This window comes from Lathyrus oleraceus, chromosome 7 (assembly GCF_024323335.1).
Source record: "Lathyrus oleraceus cultivar Zhongwan6 chromosome 7, CAAS_Psat_ZW6_1.0, whole genome shotgun sequence".
Taxonomy (NCBI): Eukaryota; Viridiplantae; Streptophyta; class Magnoliopsida; order Fabales; family Fabaceae; genus Lathyrus; species Lathyrus oleraceus.
Genome location: NC_066585.1, coordinates 6,879,186 through 6,900,860, shown reverse-complemented (window position 1 = coordinate 6,900,860; position 21,675 = coordinate 6,879,186). Strand labels below are relative to the sequence as shown.

At 33.2% G+C, this 21,675-nt stretch overlaps 2 protein-coding genes and 5 non-coding genes across 8 annotated transcripts; all 7 read right to left on the bottom strand.

Annotated features, from left to right (window-relative positions):
- Positions 1-374: 374 nt before the first annotated feature.
- On the bottom strand, positions 375-3,189 carry LOC127100869 (uncharacterized). The gene is made up of 7 exons (XM_051038182.1): positions 2,442-3,189; positions 1,570-1,656; positions 1,421-1,465; positions 1,249-1,344; positions 1,063-1,164; positions 788-942; positions 375-690 (listed from the first exon to the last, which is right to left on the bottom strand). Exons 1-7 carry the CDS (start codon positions 3,006-3,008, stop codon positions 609-611), a joined length of 1,134 nt encoding a protein of 377 aa, XP_050894139.1. The 5' UTR covers positions 3,009-3,189; the 3' UTR covers positions 375-608.
- Positions 3,190-14,825: 11,636 nt separating this feature from the next.
- On the bottom strand, positions 14,826-17,501 carry LOC127108185 (uncharacterized). 2 transcript variants are annotated; one of them, XM_051045612.1, is made up of 7 exons: positions 17,318-17,464; positions 15,919-16,023; positions 15,756-15,810; positions 15,636-15,654; positions 15,449-15,529; positions 15,241-15,345; positions 14,826-15,162 (listed from the first exon to the last, which is right to left on the bottom strand). In XM_051045612.1, exons 3-7 carry the CDS (start codon positions 15,758-15,760, stop codon positions 15,046-15,048), a joined length of 327 nt encoding a protein of 108 aa, XP_050901569.1. In that variant the 5' UTR covers positions 15,761-15,810; positions 15,919-16,023; positions 17,318-17,464; the 3' UTR covers positions 14,826-15,045. The 2 variants fall into 2 exon arrangements, with proteins under 2 accessions (XP_050901569.1, XP_050901568.1); XM_051045611.1 differs by lacking the exon at positions 15,919-16,023 and having other exon boundaries at positions 17,318-17,501.
- On the bottom strand, positions 15,943-16,024 carry LOC127109549 (small nucleolar RNA Z159/U59). Its single transcript, XR_007796824.1, has one exon. It is a non-coding gene; the product is annotated as a small nucleolar RNA Z159/U59 (small nucleolar RNA).
- Positions 16,275-16,358, bottom strand: LOC127109546 (small nucleolar RNA Z159/U59). The gene has a single exon (XR_007796821.1). It is a non-coding gene; the product is annotated as a small nucleolar RNA Z159/U59 (small nucleolar RNA).
- On the bottom strand, positions 16,493-16,576 carry LOC127109548 (small nucleolar RNA Z159/U59). Its single transcript, XR_007796823.1, has one exon. It is a non-coding gene; the product is annotated as a small nucleolar RNA Z159/U59 (small nucleolar RNA).
- LOC127109545 (small nucleolar RNA Z159/U59) lies at positions 16,727-16,810 on the bottom strand. Its single transcript, XR_007796820.1, has one exon. It is a non-coding gene; the product is annotated as a small nucleolar RNA Z159/U59 (small nucleolar RNA).
- LOC127109547 (small nucleolar RNA Z159/U59) lies at positions 16,915-17,000 on the bottom strand. Its single transcript, XR_007796822.1, has one exon. It is a non-coding gene; the product is annotated as a small nucleolar RNA Z159/U59 (small nucleolar RNA).
- Positions 17,502-21,675: the final 4,174 nt, after the last annotated feature.

Here is a 21,675-nt window from a genome sequence, read left to right as displayed (position 1 = left end):
ACTTTAGTATTTTTAAATTAATGGTGAAATATGTTTGAGAATAATAAAATTTTACTAGATAACAATATAAAATTATTTTCCACTTTTATAGCACCCTTTAATCTAAAAAAAGCAAATAAGTTTTGATATTTTTGTCCTTCTGTACGTTGCTTGAGACACTAATTTGTTGCTTCACTGGCAAAAGAACGTACAACCTGGCGAACCACACTCAAAAAAACCTATGCTGATTTCTGTAATTCAATATTCCATCAACCTCTAATTTTGCTGTTGCCATTAATGCTAACAACAATCTTAAAATGTTCTTAATTTAATCATTTACAATAATATTGGATTAAACCAGTAACTTTTAAGGATCTATTTAATTCATCAATGCGTGGAGTGAAGAGACACTTTAATTTGGATTAAAAATTCTTTACCTCAATGCTTGTTATTCATTCGGAAACTACAGAAAATATATAAATAATTAAGGCCATGTAAAAGAAATAGTTCAACCAGATACTTGAAAAATTCTTTTGACAAACTAAACCTTACAAAAACTAAGAATAACCCCTTCCAACTAGCAGACACAAGACTGATTCAAAAGCAGCAGCGGTTTGACATATCAGAAATCACAGCAACATTTCAGCGATCTGGATTGCGTTAAGAGCAGCTCCCTTGCGAACTTGATCCCCGCAAATAAAAATGTCCAACCTGTGTGTATAATCCACCATTGATGTAAAATGATTATGATGAAGTGCAAAACTGATTGAAAACTGACACTAATATATTGTCACACAAGAAATTATACCCTTGATTTCCATCCTGAGATAGGTCACGGCGAATTCTGCCAACAGCAACGTCGTCCTTGTTTGACACTTCCAATGGAGTAGGAAAATTATTGGATTCCCGGTCATCAATAACTACTACACCCGGAGCATTCTTCAAAATTTCTCTTGCAGTGTCCTGGGGATATTAAAACCAAAGAAATTCGTTATGGTATCATAACACAGTTCATTGTCCTGCATAACCATGATTGTACGCATGCAGAAAATGACTTGACTCTGCTTAAAAAATATGGACTACCTCATCGAGGGGTGTCTCGAACTGAAGATTTACACTCTCAGCATGAGCCCGCATGACAGGAACTCGTATACATGTAGCTGTTATTTTAACATCCTTGTCACTCTAAAAAAAAGTATAGTGAACTAAGGTTAAAGAATTTCATCATAACATGATAAATGAAAAAAATGCACATAAACAACATGTTACCCAAATCTTTCTTGTTTCCTTGACCAATTTCATTTCTTCTTCATTATATCCATTTGAAAGAATAGGCGCATTATGTGAGAACAGATTAAAAGCATACTGCAAAATAGTAACTTCATCAAGAAACGTTTTTTGAACTTTAAATCACAAGAGATGTACAAAGAGCGTCACATACCTGTCGATTAAATATTTTACATGTTGGTGGTTTTCCTGCCAATACCTAAACATACAAAAAAAAACACCTTAAAAATTCATGATCGGAGACTCGGAAACCAGTTTCCCCTCATATTAGTTCCCAAGTAGGATTTGCGATATGGATCAAACCTCGCGAGTTTGCAACTCAAGTTCTTCCATTGCAGCAGCACCAGCACCACTAGCAGCCTGATATGTACTAACAACCATCCGTACCACCTGCAACATTTATCAAATCAAACAGAATAAATAAACCACACAAATACCAAAATAAAATCACACAATAAAATAAATTGACATCTTAACCCTAACCCTATCCCTATCAAACCCTATACACCATAAGTGTTTGTTTGGTTTCACTTTTGAATGAAGCCAAACTAATTCTCTAATCAATTATTTAGCTTCAAATTTATGGTGTGACTAAGTATGTGTTTGGCTTTAACCATTATAAAAATTGATTTTGAATGAGTTTGGTTATACGAGGTTAAAATCAATTGTTGAGGCAAAACTTCCAAATTATAGCTTCAATTTATAATCAATTTTACTTGAGTATTCAAACATATCAAAACCCAAAACCAAGTCACCGCCTCCGAAATCAAATTTGTTTGTCTCCTCCATATAGGGAACTATCTAAACCTAAATCATTTCCATTTCTCCTCACTTTTAACTATTGCTTTCAAGTTTTGAACATCCGGATGTAAAATTGATTCTCACATGTTTGGTTGTTTGCTCTGAGTATAATTAGTTATGCTTTTAGAAATGATTTGAAGCTAGGATTTATAGTTTTCAACTCTAAACGTGATTTTGTAAAAAAAAAAAAATTATCCTAACATAAATCAATTCACCTTCAAATCACTTTTAGCCAAAATCAATTTTACAGAATCAATTATTTCAAAATTAGTTGTTGTCCCACAAAACCAAAAAAAATTATTGCAGAGAATAAAGTACCATTTCCAATCAGAGATCTCATTAAATTCAAGAATCAGTTAAGAAATCAGTAAAACCTTAGCACGTCGATGAAGAGGAGTAGCAGCCACCAAGCAAATAATGGTGGAACAATTAGGATTAGCAATGAGAGCACCTTTCCCCAATCCAACCCTAATTCCAGCCATGGCTTCGGGGTTGACTTCAGGGATCACCAACGGCACATTCTCATCCATTCGAAAGGCAGAGCTATTATCAACAACAATAGTTCCTCGATCCACAGCAATAGGACCAAACTTTTTACTGATGGATCCACCGGCGCTGAATAGAGCAATGTCGACGCCGTTAAAGCTGTCCTCCGTCAACTCCTCCACGACGTATTCCTTGTCTTCGAATGTTAAGCGGCGGCCGGCGGAGCGTTTGGATGCCAGCATTTTGATGGAGCTGTATGGGAAATCGCGTTCGGAGAGGACGGAGAGAAATTCTTGGCCGACGGCGCCGGTGACACCGACGACGGCGAGTGTGGGTGCATTTTCTTGTAGGGACATTCGGATTCTTCCCGGAGCGGCGGCATATTTGGGTTTGGGTCTGGTTGGGAGGGCGGCGGAGAAGAAGTGGTTTTGGCGTAAGATAGAGAGTGAAGCCATTGATTCGGTTGGGGTTTAGAGATTCTAGGGAGAGAAAGGGTTTTTAAGAGAGAGAAAAACAGAGGACGAAGCAGTGTGACAGGGTAGAATGGTCTTTGTATATCCTGTTATGATGACTCCATTAATAAATTAACTATACTTCATTTTGTTTTTGTCGATTCATGGATGGAGAAAGTAAATTAACTTATCATCAATTATTTATGGACGATCATCAAATATAAATTATCTTATCTAAATTGCATCTTGAAATATTACTTTTTGGTTGTCTCATCCAAATTGACGGATAAAAATGTTTGAGTGCGAGATCAAAAGAATTAATTATACACGGATTAATGATTTTTTATACTGTCACTTAATGACAACTATTCATTTATTTAAAAGATTTGACTTTTTATATTGAAAATGCATAACAATTAATTTCAAAATCAAAACCAAAATTTAGAGGTGGCAAAACGGGTATGCCCCGCACTTTTGTGCGGGGCGGACTAAGGATTTAGGCATTCATCCTCAAATGTGTCCGCTCCGCCTCGCCCCATTCTTTTGTGGGCTTTTGCGGACACGTGTATTTACATAAATTTTTGCATTTTTAGGCTTAAAGAGTGCAATGCCCGCGGGCTTTCTCCGCCCCGCCCTCACTTTTTTGCGGGACGGGTCTAAGTTTTAGGCCCACACCTCAACTATGACTGCCCCGCTCCGCCCCTTTTTTTGCGGGCTTTTGCGGGGCGGGCATGCCCGTTTGCCACCCCTATCAAAATCTAAGATGATTTTTACACGATTACGGTTATTTCGTACAATTCATCTCATTTTTCCTATTAATTAAAAAAATTACTTTATAATAAAAGAGTGTTCATTTAACTCTATGACAACTTTTGCTTCATTTAACTCTTTCTCTTTCATTCTCTTTTCAAATTTTACGTTCTCTTTCTTCCATCACTTTTCTCTCAGTCTTCAGAGAAGCAATATTTGACACTTTCATTTACATCAAATTTATTTAAATTTAATCTAAAAATGTAGTTTTTTTTGCATGGATATTGATTTAACCTAACAAAAGAAAAGAAAAGTATATATATTAATATAACATTATAACTCATATTTATTTCTAATAAAGTATATTTACATTTTTTTATACATTATTTTATTTTGTAATAAAAAGATATTAACCTATTAATATGAAGTAAATTATAATTTTATATCAATTATTTTTAGTAATATAGTAATTTATAATTAAAAAAATCAAATAGTAATAATATTTGTTTCTTTCATAAAATAAAATATTTCATGCTGATCTGCTTTTATGATTCAAATATAAAAAATTATATTTTTATTAAAGGATATAATTAAAAAATTAAAATAACTTTAATTTTAAAATAATATATTTTTTTAAATGATAGTATTTTAAAACGAAACAAAGATGATAAAAGATATTTTCTTTGATTCTACACTAAATAACTCATTTAAAATAAAAGAGTGTTCTAAAATAAGTGATCAATTTTAATTTTTAACTTTATTTTTTTCAATTCTATCCTCTAATTAATATCATTTTCATAAATTTTTAATATTTAATAAGAGTATTTAATTTATCACTAGCTAGTGGCTGCAAACTACTCAGCCTGCCGGTAGGACACCCTTATATTGTTTAGTTCAATAAAATATATCAGCTCAATAATTGCACATATTTTATAAAATAAATCAGTTCAATAATTGCACATATTTTTATACGAAGGGATCATATGCTTGTAATACCTTATTTTTCCAACTTGGCAATAGAATAATTTAATATAATTCGATAAATAGATAAACATTCATGTTTGACAATAGTATAAAAGAATCACAAATAAAAAAAATTCCAAAATAAACAGCAGAAAAACAATAAAGTTAGTGTATAAATCTCAATAACAATAGATGAGAATGTGGTTCAACAATCCTAAAAAAAAATAAGACATGCAACAAAAGAAAACATATAACAACTCGTTCTCCAGTGTTACATATCAAAGCGACTCCACTAAAACTCGAACGATAAATAACTAAATAGGCACATCATTATCCTCTAGCATCAAGCATCTACTCTTATTCATCACCGCCTGTACTCCAAATGAGAACAAACGCAACAACAAAACTGAAAGGGATGGGAATACACTCTAATAAATTAACGCTACAAAACATAGCACGGGTAGTATCACATAAACACAATCACCAACACATAATCATCACCCAACAACATAGGTATTCATCATTCACCCACATCACCAAACAATCACATATTCATTTACAACATCAAACAATCATAACGATAACTCGATCACAAATGCATGTAGATATACAAATGTATCCTTAACTCGACTCTAAATGAAAATGTGGTACCTACTCTTTTGACGTCAGAGGTATGTTACTAATATTCACCGACAATCGCTCCTGATCCCATCATTGGACCATAGCACACCAAATCCTTATTGATTCGTCACCATAGATACAACAACGCTTCACCGATTCCCATTTATGAAATGCAGTTATTCGCTCCCGATTACACCACTGAACCAAAGCACGCCAAAATCGTTACTGATGACTCATCATTGAAATAGCAACACTTCATTATTCCCATCATATGGGAATCAGATACTCGCTCCCGATCCCACCACTGGACCAGAGCACACCACCGAACCGAAGTTCGTGCACCAATGATGCATGACAAATGCACAATTACACCAAATAAGGTCACCAACACGACACTACATCTTCATGCTTACATTATGACTCACCATTGCATAATTTAAACAAGCATGACAATAACATACATATTCACATAACATATTAATATTTATGCACAACACTAATTCACCAATCATAATTATGCAATTAATTATAACACTTCACATAATTATACATGCAATTATCAACAATAATTCATGCATCAATGACATACCCCAAAATTTGTCATACTTCTTTCCACTTTTCATCTAGCTCATGATCCTCACTTCATTTGCATACTCTTCATTTACAATTGCAATTTTTAAATAAGCATCATTGATTCAAAGGTCTTTGTTATTTATGCCTGACATGAATCTAGGGTTTCTCTGGGGGTCAAACCTATGAAATCTTGGTGATACACTTAATTTGGGAGGCTTATCTCTTGAACTAAGTCTCATGGAACCCTAATTCTTAGACTGTGGTCTTTGGATTCCCTAAAATTGCACATCTCTCTCTCTCTCTCTCTCTCTCTCTCTCTCTCTCTCTCTCTCTCTCTCTCTCTCTCTCTCTCTCTCTGATTTTCTCTACTCTCCATCAAACTCTATCTTATTCTACTCTCCAACTCACACGCATAATCAACAACAACAACAATTACCAATTAAAATCCTACACACTCAAACACGAAGAAGAGGAAGAAGAAGGAAAATCTATAAGCACTGAGAATTTGAATTACTCACCTATGGATTGTGCCTCTGGTATTCTGTTATTCTTTAAATTCGTCATCTCTGCCTTCATATTCAACAAACACCAAGGCATTCTTCGCCTTGTAGGTTGGTATCTCCCTCGAAATCCATCTCCTTCTTGCTTAAAATCTGTCGCCATAATGTAGCCTTGCAGTGGAAGAACCAAACCCCTAAGGCTTGGGTTCGATTCAGCCCTCTGTCACAATTTAATTTATGTTCTAAATTTTAGGGTTCTTGGACTCATTTTGTGATTTGAGAGGTTGTAGTGAGTTTTAGAGTAAGTGAGGCTTCGAATTGGATAAAGTGGAAAAAGATGAATATAATGGTGGTGGCTGATGTTGATTTTGGATTCCTTATGCCGCCTCCGGCGTGGCAGAGCAAACTCATGTGAAGAAATGTTTTGAGAGGGAGGGAGGGAGTTGTGACGTGATAAAACAAGGAAAATTTGGAAATGAAGCTTTGCTGAAGACTCACTTTCCCTTGGCCTATTGCACGTTGGGATTTGCTGAACTAAGTCCATGGATTTGTCTCCTTGCACCCATACATTGTTACTACACCTCCCTGCTGAATTCACCATAGCCATAACATTGGGCTTTCCAATAAGGTCCAACGCCCTTGCTGGCTACACTCCACCTGGGCAATTGCACCCCCACTGCATATTCCTTTATTTCCTTTGATTTTTGTTTGTTTCGTTCTTCTTTTAATTCTTTTACCATATATTTTATTATACACTTTTTTTTCAAAGAATATTTTAATACAAGCATGTTAGATCTTAATTAGGTTTTCATGAAGAGTTTCTCTTTAATTTTCTAGTTAAATTCATTATAAATTAGAATGTTCATTTCCATTTTTATGCTTTTAGGCTTTAAATAAAATCAATGTGCTTATTAGAACTTTAACATGATCTTTGTCCCTTAATCAAATAATCAAGTTCATGCTTGATCAATTGGTTATACTTGATATTGGACTTTGTCTTAGACTTGTCTTGGATAATTTGCCTGCTTCCCATATCCAACCAAGTGATCATAAGTCCCCTGATCACTTGATTGGGTTAGACCTATGTACCTACACTACACTGGATCTAAAGTCAACTCAAGTTCTACATACAAGACTTTGAAGATTGGATCACTGTTGAGTTTCATCCTTCAAAGCACACCAAAAAGACTCTTCTAGTCATGTAGACACTTGTCAGTTATGATGTGAATCACATGCCATGAGCCTTAAGTAGTGGAGAAGAAATAAGATGAAGTATTCTTATTCTTATTATGAATATCTTTAGATAAGGGGCGTCTGACCCAATTGTTCAAAGTATTCACCTCCACTCATAGACTTTAGTGTAATTCAAATCAAATAATTGCCAAGTCTTCTTCCCCATAGACAATACCTAAACAATCAATATCCACAATACTTGTCTCTTTAGACCAAACCCAATTCTCTTTGACATGCATACATTCTTTGGGTTAATCACCTCATGGATAAACACATATCTCTGAACAAATACCTTTTTCATGCATTGCCATATGGATCTCTGTGATCTGGCAACCTTCATGCACTTCCCTGCAGAGCTCCGTGCTCTAGCAACCTTCATGCATTATCATGTAAAGCTTCGTGCTCTAGCAACCCTCATTTATTTCCCTGTGAGCTTCGTGCTCATGCAAATCATTCATGACCTATAAGATCAGTGCTTAGGAAACCTCATTTCATTTATGTCTTATAAGCTCCGTGCTTAGGCAAACCTTTTTGTATGTCTTGATCCCTGGATCTAAGCAAAAGCCTATAATTATGTATTGGCTAATCATCATCTCTTGGTAAACGTCACACTCTTTGATTCAGACACACTTTTTCTATGGATTCGAACAACACAATCCCGGTTCAAACAATACTTCTACAACACCCTTAGCAACACTTTCCTCATTTCACAACTCTTTTTCAATTCAAGCATTCTCTTTTTTATTTCAGTTCAAGCAACTTTTTCTTTTCTTTTATCACTCAAGCCTTTTTTCAAAAATATTTTCTTTTTTTTTCACCAAAGAACTTTTATAATTCGTTCCTTAGCAGTCAGATAAAAAGCTTGGAGCATTTGAACGAGATCAAATCAGCTAATGTCTACACATTTCTAGGATACGATTATAATTGTTCCCTAAAAACAACAAACACACACTTATTTTCTACCATGATGTCGCGGCACGAAAAATTACCCGTGTGCGTCGTACGCTCAAATGACAACTGAGTAGCCACTGATCTTTATTTGTTCTAGAGGAACGGGAAAATATCGAATAAAACCCGCTAAAGCTAAGGGAAATGGTCGTCGTAACCAGATTGGGTTCGGGAGTCGGTTATGCGAGGGAAAGATGTTGGCACCCCTCACATCCATCATACTCGATGAGACCCATTTAGTTAGTGTCATGATCGAGTGTTAACATGAAGCGTTTGCTATCTTTTACCTCCTATTATGCGAGAAGCGAGAAAAAGGACAAAGTTTTTATTTTTTAGTCTATTGGATCTAACAAGATGTTGGATCCTGTTCCTACGTATCCTCGACTGCAATGAGGAATTCAAGACCATGTGTTCTAAGTAAAAAACCACGTGTTGGTTGATTTCTTTTAGAGAGTGATGTGTTAGACATTTCGAGCATTTAAACCTTTTCTTCTTACTCGCTCTTGGAGACTAAATCCTTTGTTTGTATTGCGTCGAAATGGCTAAAACACGCTCATTTCTGGAAAAAAAAGGTTTTCAGGATCGTACGAGGGCGAAAAATAAGTTTGATGAGTTAAGTTGATTTTTAATGGATACATACATTAGAACAGTGAGCTCTATAGCAGTATTCAAATGCTTGGAAAGGAAGAGGTCTAAACTCAATCACTCTCCTTTCATCCAAAAATATTTAAGAAAAAGTGTAATACGAATCAAGATTCTTTTACTTACCATGTTAGGAAGACAAATACACAAATAGGGAGATTTACAATAATATTTCAGTATTTGGGAAGGGAAGAGGTCTAAACCCAATCACCGTCTTTTTTATTCCAATTTATTATGAAAATGGTTTAAAAATTGGATGACTTGACATTGGATCAAGTGTTTGAAGTTGATTTATAAAAGAATTTGAATTAGGCGAGAGAGACACTCGATGTTGCATTCAATTTGGATTAGATTTGGTAAAATAAGCCACTTGACGTTGGATCAAGGGTTTTCATTCTTACCTATTGAAATTGATTTACTTTTTTAGGTCAAAGTTATTTAATCGAGAGACTTCACACTTAAATGAATAAGCGTTACATGACCAAAATTTACATAATCAATCAATTGGTCACCAACATACAATTGACCAATTAATCATACCATATAATCATTCAAAATAATTCTAAATGACTATCATGCAAATCAATAATATATATAGGAAAAAAATTGACTAATTAGACAATTAAATAATCAATTAAACAAAAAATTAATCAACTAAACAAATCCAAAATCAATTACTACACATCCTTCAAGGACTCATCCACTTGCTTAACAGGCATAAAACTCATATCCTTACCTTCTTCGAACTTTAGAAACATCACAGACTTGTCGAAACAATTGATATGAACGTGCTTGAACTCCAACCAGTTTATTCCCAGAATAATATCAAGTTGACTTAACGTTAAGCATATTAAGTCAATACCAAAGTCCTTACAATTAATAGTCAAAGGAAATTTCAAACAAACCACGAAGCAGTCACCGAATCATTAGCTAGAGTATCAATGACCATACTCCCAACCATATAAGACACTTCAAGATTCAACTTCTTAGCACAATCAAGAGATATAAACGAATGCATCGCATCCGCATCAATAATAGAAACTAGAGGACTACCATTAATGGACCATGTACCTATAATCAAGTTATTATATCTAGTAGTCTCTGTTCCACTCAAAGCAAAAACATTTCCACCAGATTGAGCCTTTTTTACTATTGGCATTGGGTACTAATGTGACCTGGTTTGCCATAGTTGAAACGAGTCATAACTCCACTCTTACGTTCAGCGGCATGCTGAACCAACCCTCCACACCTGAAACATCTCAAAGAAGTATAAGCTTATCCCTCACTTATTTCAATCTCGCTCCTAATGGCAAGCGGTTAGAAGAACAAACCAGCATCGATAGTGTTTCACACACATGTCGTATACCAGGGGACAGGCAAAATTACACAACCTGCTCCGATGGACCGACCTGCTCTGATACCAACTATGTAATATCCTAAAAACTCCACTTATAAATATATAAAATTATAGGTAATTTCAAATACTCAAACATATGGTGTCACACACACACACACTTCATCATCACATGCTCGTCTTTATTGGATTGATCACAATTGAATTACCAAAATAAAATAACTCTAGTAATCTCATAATTAAAAATCGTCTCAAAACTTCTCAAACAGAGCAAATAGTACTCGAAACAAAATACTCTCAAACTCGAAGAAAAAAAATAGAAATGTTTTCATCCAAGTGTTACATTATCAGAGAAACGCTATGAAGAAGATATGTTCATCCTTCTTAGCTTGTTTTTGATGAAGACAAAAGGTTATCTTAAGAAGAAAAATATTGAATCAAGTATCAAGTTTATGTAAAATTTTGGATTTCAATGCTATTGGATCATAAACAAAGGTATAATGTTTAAATCAATGGTTATAGACATACGATGCTCAAGAATTAATCTTTAATACATGCATTGTTTCAAAATTGTATTTTAAAAAGAAATAATAATCTTTCTCATAAAAATGTTTAATGAGCTTTTTTTTTAACAAGAAAAGATTTGCCTCTACAATTGAGGTGGCATGTTAAAGTACTTAGGTGGTGTGTGTTCAATCCTTGAGTATGTCATTTTTACTTAGAAATATTCAACATTTTTATTGTGCCAATTGATTGTCATAGTGCAACTTTTGAACATTTTTTAACGTGAAAAGGACGAAATTTATTGTAAGAGATGTGCAATCGATTTCATCTATTTTTTTTTTGAAAAATTATGAAATAATGCAATTCTTTTTCATTGTACTTTTTCATGAAATACTTTCTTGAATCATTGTATAATTAATCTGATTATTTTCAAACATTGTCATAATTTTCAAAGGGTTTCTTTGTGACTATAAATTGTATAATTTTTCATACTGCATGATGCCTTCTTCGTGAACATGTTTTTTGTTTTTCAAGTGTCTGTGTAACATTTTAACAGAAAATCTTTTCTGTATAATTTTCAAATCATATGTGAAAAAGTCTTGAGCACTTAAATGTTTATATTCTATTGACTTGTTGATTGAAGGAGGAGAGTAAAATTTTATACACCAGAAAAGAAGCATAGTATCAATTTCATCATAATTGCTGCAAAGTCTGTCAATGATATATTTCATACAAATTGTTGTATATTTCACCATTATTGTGGTTGTTGCAAATAGGAAATGTTGTTTTTCTATTTGTTGGAAAGGTCCTTTGAATATGGGTAATTCAAAGTCCATCATTGTAGTTTGTGTTTGTGAAATCAAGGAAGCAGTGTGCTTCTTTATTATTGTTAGAAGATTGTAGGAGAAGTCTTGGTGTGAGGTTTGTACAAAGATCTAGAAATAGTAAAATCTCTCACAAGGTGTGAGGGGGATAAATGTACCTTTCGTTGATAAGGGGGACCAGTATAATTCTATGTGTCAATTTACTTTACTGCATATCACTTATATATCTTAAATCAGAAGAAAAAAAGTCATCACTTCACTACTCTATAATCAGTAAAACTAAACCAAAAAATTCTTAAGGTAAAAGTTTGATGCTTTCTTTCTAAAAATCATTAAACCTAATTCACCCTCACGATCCCCTCTCTGAACCAAGACTGGCCCAAAGAATCCCACTCTCGAATCGGGCAACTCTGCAACTCATGTATGCATGTAATGCAACTCAACTCTATCAATGTTTATCACGGTCCCCTCTCTCAATCAGACTCATCACATCTCAATCATTACTCTTTCATGGCCACTCACCATGAAACTCAACAATGCTCATTGTTAATCAATTGATCACACCTTAACATAAACTCAATAATTTCATGCATAATAATTATCAATTCAACAAAATGCATCGATTCACATCAATAGAATCAAATAATCTCAAACAGTACATGTCAGTATCAATTAATCGTCAAAACAACACAAGGTCACAAAATCAACTCGAAAATAACTCAATTTTGTGTCATCACTCTCCCTGAGCGACCGACAGCTTGCTGAGCGAACCCTCGCTAGGTGAGCTTCTCTCTCGATAGGCGCACGTCTCAAGAACCCAAATAAATCATCAATTTGCATATTTCGTTAAGCGAAACATTGCTCGCTAAGCGACGAAACGCTCGCTAAGCGAAAATCACAGAAAAACAAGAACACTCACTTTGTCACGAAAATTGATCTGAAAACAACCAACTTTGCACTGTCATCCTCGCACAACACAGTCAGGGCTCGCTGAGCGCGATTTTTTCTCGTTAAGCGCAAACCCCAAAAAATCCCATATAACTAGAAATAGGACATCTCGTTGGGCGAACCCTTCTCATGTTGAGCGAAATTTCACTAAGCGGAGATTCGACCGCACTGAGTGCTAAAGCCCGGAACAACAACGTCAAAAAGCACAATTTTCACCATTAGAGCCCTATCAAAGCTCCATTTTTTACCCCAATCGATCTCAAACACACAATATTTAATCATACATGTTAATATAAAATTAAAAACAATCAAATTGAAACATATTAATATATATTACATCGATTTAATTAAAACTCATCATTATCTTCAACACTTTTTAACAAAACCAATCAGAACAACAATTTTCAAAATTAATTAGATTAATTTACACGAATTTGACATGCAATTCAGAATACAAAACTAACATAATGACAAAATTCTTGAAAGAGGTTCAATGAAATCTCATCTTAAGCTCTAAAATATCCAATGTGAAAAGGAAAAACCCCAAAGGAGAAGGGTAAGGAACTTTTTATATCCTCTTTGCTTAAGCACTCACACATGAATAATTTGTCCCCCCTTATCTTAGAATTGCATAATCTCTTAAGTTTTTTGTTTTGGTATCTCTAGCTTAGCCCCTCTCCAAAATCTTGATTGCTCTTTCTTCTTACCTATTTTCCTCTCAATTTATATTTAAATAAAAAAAATAAAACTTAATGTTTATTTCTAATTTTACTCGTGATATCCTCACTCTAGTTAATTATTTTTAATTTCTACCCCACTCTATTTTTTCAAATTAAGTAATTAAATTAATTAAACTTAAATAAAAATCTCATTTTATTTTTAAATGATGTGTTCTCTCATCTTAGTCTATCTACCGGACACATAAAATAAAATAGTGTACCAACACATCACAAATTTAATTAAAGTAACACAATTAATTAAATATAAACAAATGTTAGCAAACACCGAAGAAATAGTCACAATCTATTTCAATTGATTAAAAGCATTTGAAGTTGGTTGTCCCCATGAAAAATTGTCCTTTATCAACCCAGTCAAAGGCTTAGCAATTTTCTCATAATTTTTGACAAATATCGTAGTAAGACCTAAGAATCCACAAACTCCTTTCACATTCTTAGGTTTTGGCCATTTCATACTGCACTTTATCTTATTTTGATCAATTGTCACTCCTTCACCGAAATGATATGATGGCCCACATAATCTAATCGCTCACAAAGCAGTAACTTACTAATATTAACATAGAGTCTTGAATCACCTGTGTAAAATGTTTCTTATGTTACTATAATGATAGAATTTGTGACTGATGTCACTTTGCAAATGATAATTTGATGATCCATTTATTACTTCACAATCCCATCAACTTAGAAAAACAGAATTGAAAGCTTCCACAGATTAAACACAACTATGCACCCTTTACACTCAATTTTATATAACTTCAACTTTAAGCAAACTTATCAAAACCAAAAACTCATTGGACAAAGAAAAGTAACAACAAATTGATTATAAGAAAATTTGACTTTAAGCAGAATAAAATTTTCCTTGTAAACTTAGGCTAGTGTTCATCTCGAAACATTATATTGCCAATGAGTAAAAGATTGCTTTTGTTGTGAATGAAAATGAATCAAAAGCACCTCACAACTGTATGCCTCAGCAGGATCCGTATATAATAGTTTGCACACATTAGACTTCTATAATCTTAATTCATTTTCAATTTTGTACATACTAGACAGTAAAAATCTATTTTCTAAAAAGATTAGATGCTTATATAAACAGTATACAGACATTGTTAAAAGTTTTCCGATTAAAACATGAAAAATGTTTAAGAAACCTCATGGTAAAAAAATATGTCGATATCATATTTGAAGGAATGACAATATTTGTCGCCTAAAAATTGGAGGTTAAGTAAAAATGCAACACAGGCTCTTTACAGAGTTAAAACCATTACATACATTCCTTAATTGTACATGTTAAAATCCACAAAACACTTATCCTTTTTTGGAGCACCAAGTCCACCAATATATATCAATAAAATCTGAAGGGCTTTAAGTCCAACCCTGCCTAAAAACCAAGAGTTTAAGAAAACCAAGGTAAAATAAGATCCAACTACTTCCAATAATACTAGCTTATTTTGGGTTCTTAAGAACAATGATGACAGAATCTCCACGAAGAAACATCTTGCTGATGAATCTATCCTTGTTCACTGGCTGAGCTTTTTTCTTTCCTTTACCAGTCTTAGGCACCTGAAACAAGCACAATATTCAGCTAATATATAACAAGTAGAAAAAGTGGAAGGGAAAATTTAAATAAACAAAACATACCTCAGTCCACATTTCCCTGACATTTTCAAGAACCATGTTGCAGTGCCTATCGAAAGCCCTGACTCGACCTAGAAGCTTTTTGTTGTTACGACAATTTATGAGTACCTGAATAGTTTTTTAAAGTAAAACAACAAATCAAATAAGTTCTATAACTCAAAACACAACAAATGTGATAAATATACAACAAAAAACAAGAAATTAAACACACCTGTGTATTATTTTTAACACTCATCATGAGTACAGAAAGTGGACCAGTATTGAACTCTTCTTCCTCATTCTTCCCCACTGGCTGTAACATTAACCATATAAAGAATATTAAACAACCATCCCCATTCTTCCTCAAATAATGAGTAAAACTATTAATCAAAAAGATTATTGAAGGATGAGTAACTCACTTCTTCTTCCATTGGACGGCTGAGAAATTAAAAAAGAAAACAACAAAACTTGTTAGAAAGATGCAAACACAAGATGGTAATTAATAGATTTAGCAAAACAATAAACAAGAGACTACATGCCTCATTCTGGAAAAAAGTATGGAGCAGACGTCAAATTGTTCTAGCAAAGTTGAATCTGACAACAGAAAGAACAAACAATCAATCATCATGATAAATTGGAACAAGAAGTCAAGAACTAAACTAAAATTTTAAATCAGCTACAAATAGCAAATAAAAATCATACTAAAACACAAGATTTGAAAGCCAGCCCTCTTCAGTTCAGGTCTCCATAAAATTTCCACATGAGCAAATCAGTAGAACGAAAGTAATTTTTGATCATCCTCAGAGGCTATATTTAAGTGTTTCATGGCAGGAAAACAGAACATTAAACAAGAAGAAATAGAAATAAGAATAAAAGAATCAACAAGAGCATTTAGCAACAAAACAAAGCAACTGATTACAAAAATTTAAAATAAATTGTACCAAATATAAAATAATTATAAATAATACAAGACATGAGAAATCTAAACACTAATAGGCAACAATACAAAGCAACTAAATTCACAAAATGAAATAAATTGAAAAAAACAACACTAATAGGCCTCTTCAGTTCAGGTCTCCATATAATTTCCGCATGGATAACTCAGAAGAACGAAAGTTATAATTTTGATCATCATCAGAGGTTTTGAAAGCAGTACTCACTCATCAGATACGATAATAAACAATTAAGAAATGCAATAAATGATAGAAGAACCAACATATATACAACAAAAGACCTGAATTCTGAAATTTATATAAATTGTATATAAACATTGAAAGTCTCTTCAGTTCAGGTCTCCATATAAATTCCGCACGGATAACTCAGAAGAACGAAAGTTATTGGTTTGATCATCATCAGAGAATTATTAACATACGACTAAAAAAATAAATTAAAAAACAAGTAGAAGAACTAGGCCAGCAAAAAGATAAGATTAAAAAAAACAGAAACTAAACAATCAAACTAAATTAAAAACCTCCAATACAAAAGATAGGGCAATAAAAATGTGACAAAAGCCTCTTCAGTTCAGGTCTCCATATAATTTCCGCATGGACAACTCAGAAGAACGAAAGTTATAAGTTTCATCATCATTAGAGGCTTTTCGATTGTTTGTTTAAAAGAATTACACACTTCCCAAGAACTAATCAAAGAACAAAGCTTGAAACAAACAAGAAACTATCCCTACAATTAAACTAAATTAAAGTCTCTTCAGTTCAGGTCTCCAAAAATCTTCCGCATGGATAACTCAGAAGAACGAAAGTTATTTTGTTTTGATCATCCTCAGAGACTTATTTCACTGGTTTTAAAAATCTGAAAACAGAATTAACTGATGAAACCCTAGAAATTGAAAAAAAATGTTTGAACATAACTAATACCAAAATCAGGTCGAGGTAATGAAGAATTAAGCACGTCAAACATATTCAATCGGTGAAATAAACTGGAATAAAAGCAAACACTATGAAGCTTATACAGAGACAATGTTGAAGATCAATTAAAATTACAACAAGGAAACAAAACACGTTAATCACGAAGCTAACCACGAAACTAATGGAACAATTTGCATAGATAGATGCAAGAATTCGAAAGTAGAGAGGGAGAAATGTACCTCAGAGCAGAGAAAGTAGATCTGAAAAATGAGAGCTACGAAGACGAACACCGATTTCGATCTACTACGTTCACTACTCTTTATACTGGTTAAATCGTAAAACCCTAATTCTGTTGCGATTTTGTTTTTGACGGATCAAAGATTCAAAACCCTAGTTTCGTGTCCAGACTCATTTCCGAATGTCGGGTTGGAAGCCCAAAGTTAGTTTTTATCGAAGCCCATTTTATTAGAAATTACAAAATTATTATTCTTACCCTACATATTGTACTCATACATCTATAAAGCATATGGAATTCTCATTTTAACCCTAACAAATTTTAAATATATATATGAGGGATTTGAGTTTTTTAAATCTAAAATAAAAAATCAAAATTTAAATTTGTTTATACGACTTTTTTTTTTGTCAAACTCAAATATTTGTGTTTTGTAAAATAAAAATTATTAAAACAAAAGTTACATTTGTATTTACATATAATCATTACATTTAGGTTGTTGTACATGTTATGTACATAAGTTACATCATTACCACACACATATCATTGATTGAGGCAACTAAATTTATCCATCAAGTACTATTTGGTGGAGATACAATAATTTATTTGTTCACAAGTTTATTTTAAAATTAAATTGGATTTATTTTTATAAGTGACATTGTAAATATTAGGCATGGATAGTTTGTTCCGCATGATCAAATTTAACCATGAATGATGAAAAGAGGTCAAATTTTGACTGACCTTAATTAAAATTTACTTCGTTATCATATTAATGATTTGATTGATTTTTCAATTGGTTCAAATGATTTAGACTTGTAAAATTTTGCCTAACTACTTGATATATTATCTAATTTAAAAAAAAAAAGTTAACTTCTTTCAAAATAAAGAGAATTATTAGAACCAAGCAAAATTGGGCCAAAGTAGTACATGATTTAGATCCACTTTTCATTTTACATTTTTATCAATATAAATTTTAAACATACACAATAAGCCTCATTAAATTATATAAATCTATTTCATGATTTATCACAAGGTCAATACTAAATTATAAATTATTTTGAATGTCTAGTAATTTATGTTAAAAAAAACTTTGATAACCTACTTAATTTATTGAATAATAGAAAAGCAAACACATAACTAATTACATAAGTAACTATCCAAGAACTTAACTATAAAATTGAAACTAATAAAGACTAAATTAAAATTAATTCAAGTGATATGCTATCAATTCTATACAATAGGACACTTATTCTAACAAACTAACCAACTCATAATTGACCTTATCATTTTCTCCCTTAAACTAGACAATATACTAGTTCAACTTAGGTGCATCACATACTCCAAATTTCTTCCTAAGATGCGGAAATCTCTTCAACTTGAGAGGCTTGGTGAAAATGTCTGTTATATATTTTAAGTTCCATGGAACTTAGATTTGCAGTTCCTTCATTCGCCATATCACGCAGGAAGTGGAACCATACATAAATGTGATTACTCTTTCTATGTATCTCAAGGGTTTTAGATAGCTTGATTGTTGAATTACTCCCATAAAATATAATTAGACTGCTACTACCATCATAACCAAGCTTCTTGAGCAATCTTTTAATCCATACCATTTGACACATGCAAGCTGAAGTAGCTATAAATTCTGCTTTTATGATGCTCAGTGTGACAATAGATTGTTTCCTTGATGACCATGCTACAACTGCATTACTCTGAATAAATGGCATACTCGAATGTACTATTTTTGTCCTCCATACTTCTAGAATAATCATTATCACTCAATCCAATCAGTCTTCCTATAGAAAATATCATAGCTAGGTGTTCCTTGTAGATACCTCAATATCCTTTTAGCTTCCATAGGATGGAGCTTTGTTGGATTAGACATGTATCTTCTAATGAGGCTAAATCAATACATCTCATCAAGTATCATGGTTGTTATATACATCATGCTTCTAACCAACTGCTTGTAGACCGAACTATTCACTTTCATACCATTTTTATCTTTGTGAATTTTAAAGCTTGGAACCATTGGATTATGCACATAATTATTTTCTTCCATTCTAAATTTCTTTAACATTTCTTTCACATACTTCTTTTGGTTGATAAATATCCCTTCATCAAATTTTAATACTTCTATAACAAGAAAGTACTTCATCTTTTCTAAGTCAGACATGTCAACCTCCTTCATCATGGATTGTTTGAATTCTCTCATTAAAAAGTTACAATGTTGATTCACTTTAGTAAATAATGTTTGTTAACTTGCGTCCTTCTCGAATGTCGTCTGCTCGAAGAGTGACTTTATTCTACTAAACCATACTTGTGGCGTTTGCTTAAGTCCATATAAATATTTGTTAAGCTTGTAGACCTTCCTCCCTTCATCTTTTAACTCATAACCTTTATGTTGTTCAACATAGATCTCTTCAGATAATTGTCCCTGGAGAAAGGCAAATTTAACATCAAGTTGATGGATAATTCAACTTCTTTGAGATGTAAGAGCAATGATCATACGTACATTGTCCATACGAGCTATGAGAGTATAGATTTCATCATAGTCAACTTTTTATTGCTGACCATATCCTTTTTCCACCAAGTGATCTTTATATTTTTCAATTTTTCCCAGATGATTCAGTTTGGTCTTGTATGCGCATTTGACTTATATGGTTTTAGCACCTATTGGAAAATATGTTAGTTTCCATGTGTCATTCTTCTCAATTATACTTATCTCATCATCCATTGTTTGTCTACATTTGTCACTTCGCACCACTTCTTCAAAACTGATTGAGTCAGAGCTAGCAAAGAAAGCAAAATGTACTTGACCATCTTCTTTTTCTCCACTGGTAACATAATCATCCATAATGGTGCTCTTCTAACTCTTGTTTCTCTTACATTGAAAGTTGTATCAGTGGCACTAGGTACAAGAGCCTCAATTTCATCACCTACAATCTTCTCCTCTTCTTTCTCACTGCTTTTATGTCATGATTTTGTTGTGTGATTTCGTTATCTTCTTCTCCCACCTCTAGATCAAGTATAATGAATTATTGGTAACTTTCATCCCAATTACACTTCTTTTCCACCTCAGAGACAATCTCTATTGATTATGACCTTCTTGCTCAAAGGATCATATAGTTTATATCCCTTGGATTTTGCACTCGGCCCGAACAGAACACAACTGCGATTCTTATCATCGAGTTTAGCTCGTATAACATCAAACACATTTGTATAAGCTACACAACCAACCACTTTGAAGTGTTCAAATAAAGTATTCACCCAACTCTAAGTTTCTTCAGGGGTCATATCCTTGACTGATGATATTGGACATCTATTTAGAACATAGAAGGCCCAATTCACAACTTATGGACATAAATTTATTGGCACATCTTTATCATTTAGTAGACTTCTCACCATATTCATTACAGTTATGTTTCTTCGTTCTGCAACATCATGAGGTGTGCAAACTTTAGTTAATTGCCTCTTGATGCCATTCTCTCTACAATATTCGTTGAACTCATTTGATGTAAATTCCCCTCCAATATCGATTCTTAACCATTTAATGAGCAAACCTGATTCTTTCTCTACATAGGTTCTTAATTGCTTAAAGACACTAAAGGCATTGTCCTTATATGTAAGAAAATACACCGAGCTTATCTACTAAAATATTCAATGAAACAAATGAGATGCTTTTTTTGTCCATTGGAAGTAGGATAGATTGGATCCACAAATGTCAGAATGAATCGCCTTTATTTTTTATGAAGCTCTCCATATAGCCTTCTTTGGAATAATTTCTCAATGTTGTTTCCCTTTCAAACATTTAGTGCACACAACATTGGGTTCGGCAAAATGTGGCAGCCCTTTCACCATTTCCTTGTTTTTTAGAGTCTTCAAACTTGTATACCTGAGATAACCATATCTATAATGCCAAAGTTAAGCTAGATCTTGGACATCAACTTAAAAACACTTCTCACTTGTTTTCTGTTGGCAATAAGGTGTATTAGTGAGCAACACAAACACCCTGTTGGCTGTCATTTTGTTGGTAATCACTAGATCTTTTGTAGGATGGTAGACCTGATAATGATTTTCCTTTATAAAAATAGCTAGAAATTTCTCTTGTAAATGTCCAATACTAATAAGATTGTTCTTTAAGTCTGCACATATAACCCATATTTGATAGTGTGATGGACTCCTTCTGAGACTAATATCACACTTCATTTGCCAACAACACTCATTATTGTACGATCTGTACGAGAATTGCCATCCAAGGCGCAGCAGAATTTAAAAATTTCTCCATTTAGTGATCCTTACGAATGGGCATGATCAGTGATAGAATCGTTACCTCTTGTGGCGATTCAAACCTTTGGTGCAGATCTC

Coding starts and splice junctions, on each gene's coding strand:
- LOC127100869 (XM_051038182.1), bottom strand. CDS start 3,008: ATGGCTTCACTCTCTATCTTACGCCAAAACCACTTCTTCTCCGCCGCC. Junction 943..1,062: donor TCGAGACACCCCTCGATGAG/GTAGTCCATATT, acceptor TAATATCCCCAG/GACACTGCAAGAGAAATTTT. Junction 691..787: donor TCTCAGGATGGAAATCAAGG/GTATAATTTCTT, acceptor TTATACACACAG/GTTGGACATTTTTATTTGCG.
- LOC127108185 (XM_051045611.1), bottom strand. Junction 15,346..15,448: donor GTGTTAAAAATAATACACAG/GTGTGTTTAATT, acceptor AAAACTATTCAG/GTACTCATAAATTGTCGTAA. Junction 15,163..15,240: donor TCAGGGAAATGTGGACTGAG/GTATGTTTTGTT, acceptor TGCTTGTTTCAG/GTGCCTAAGACTGGTAAAGG.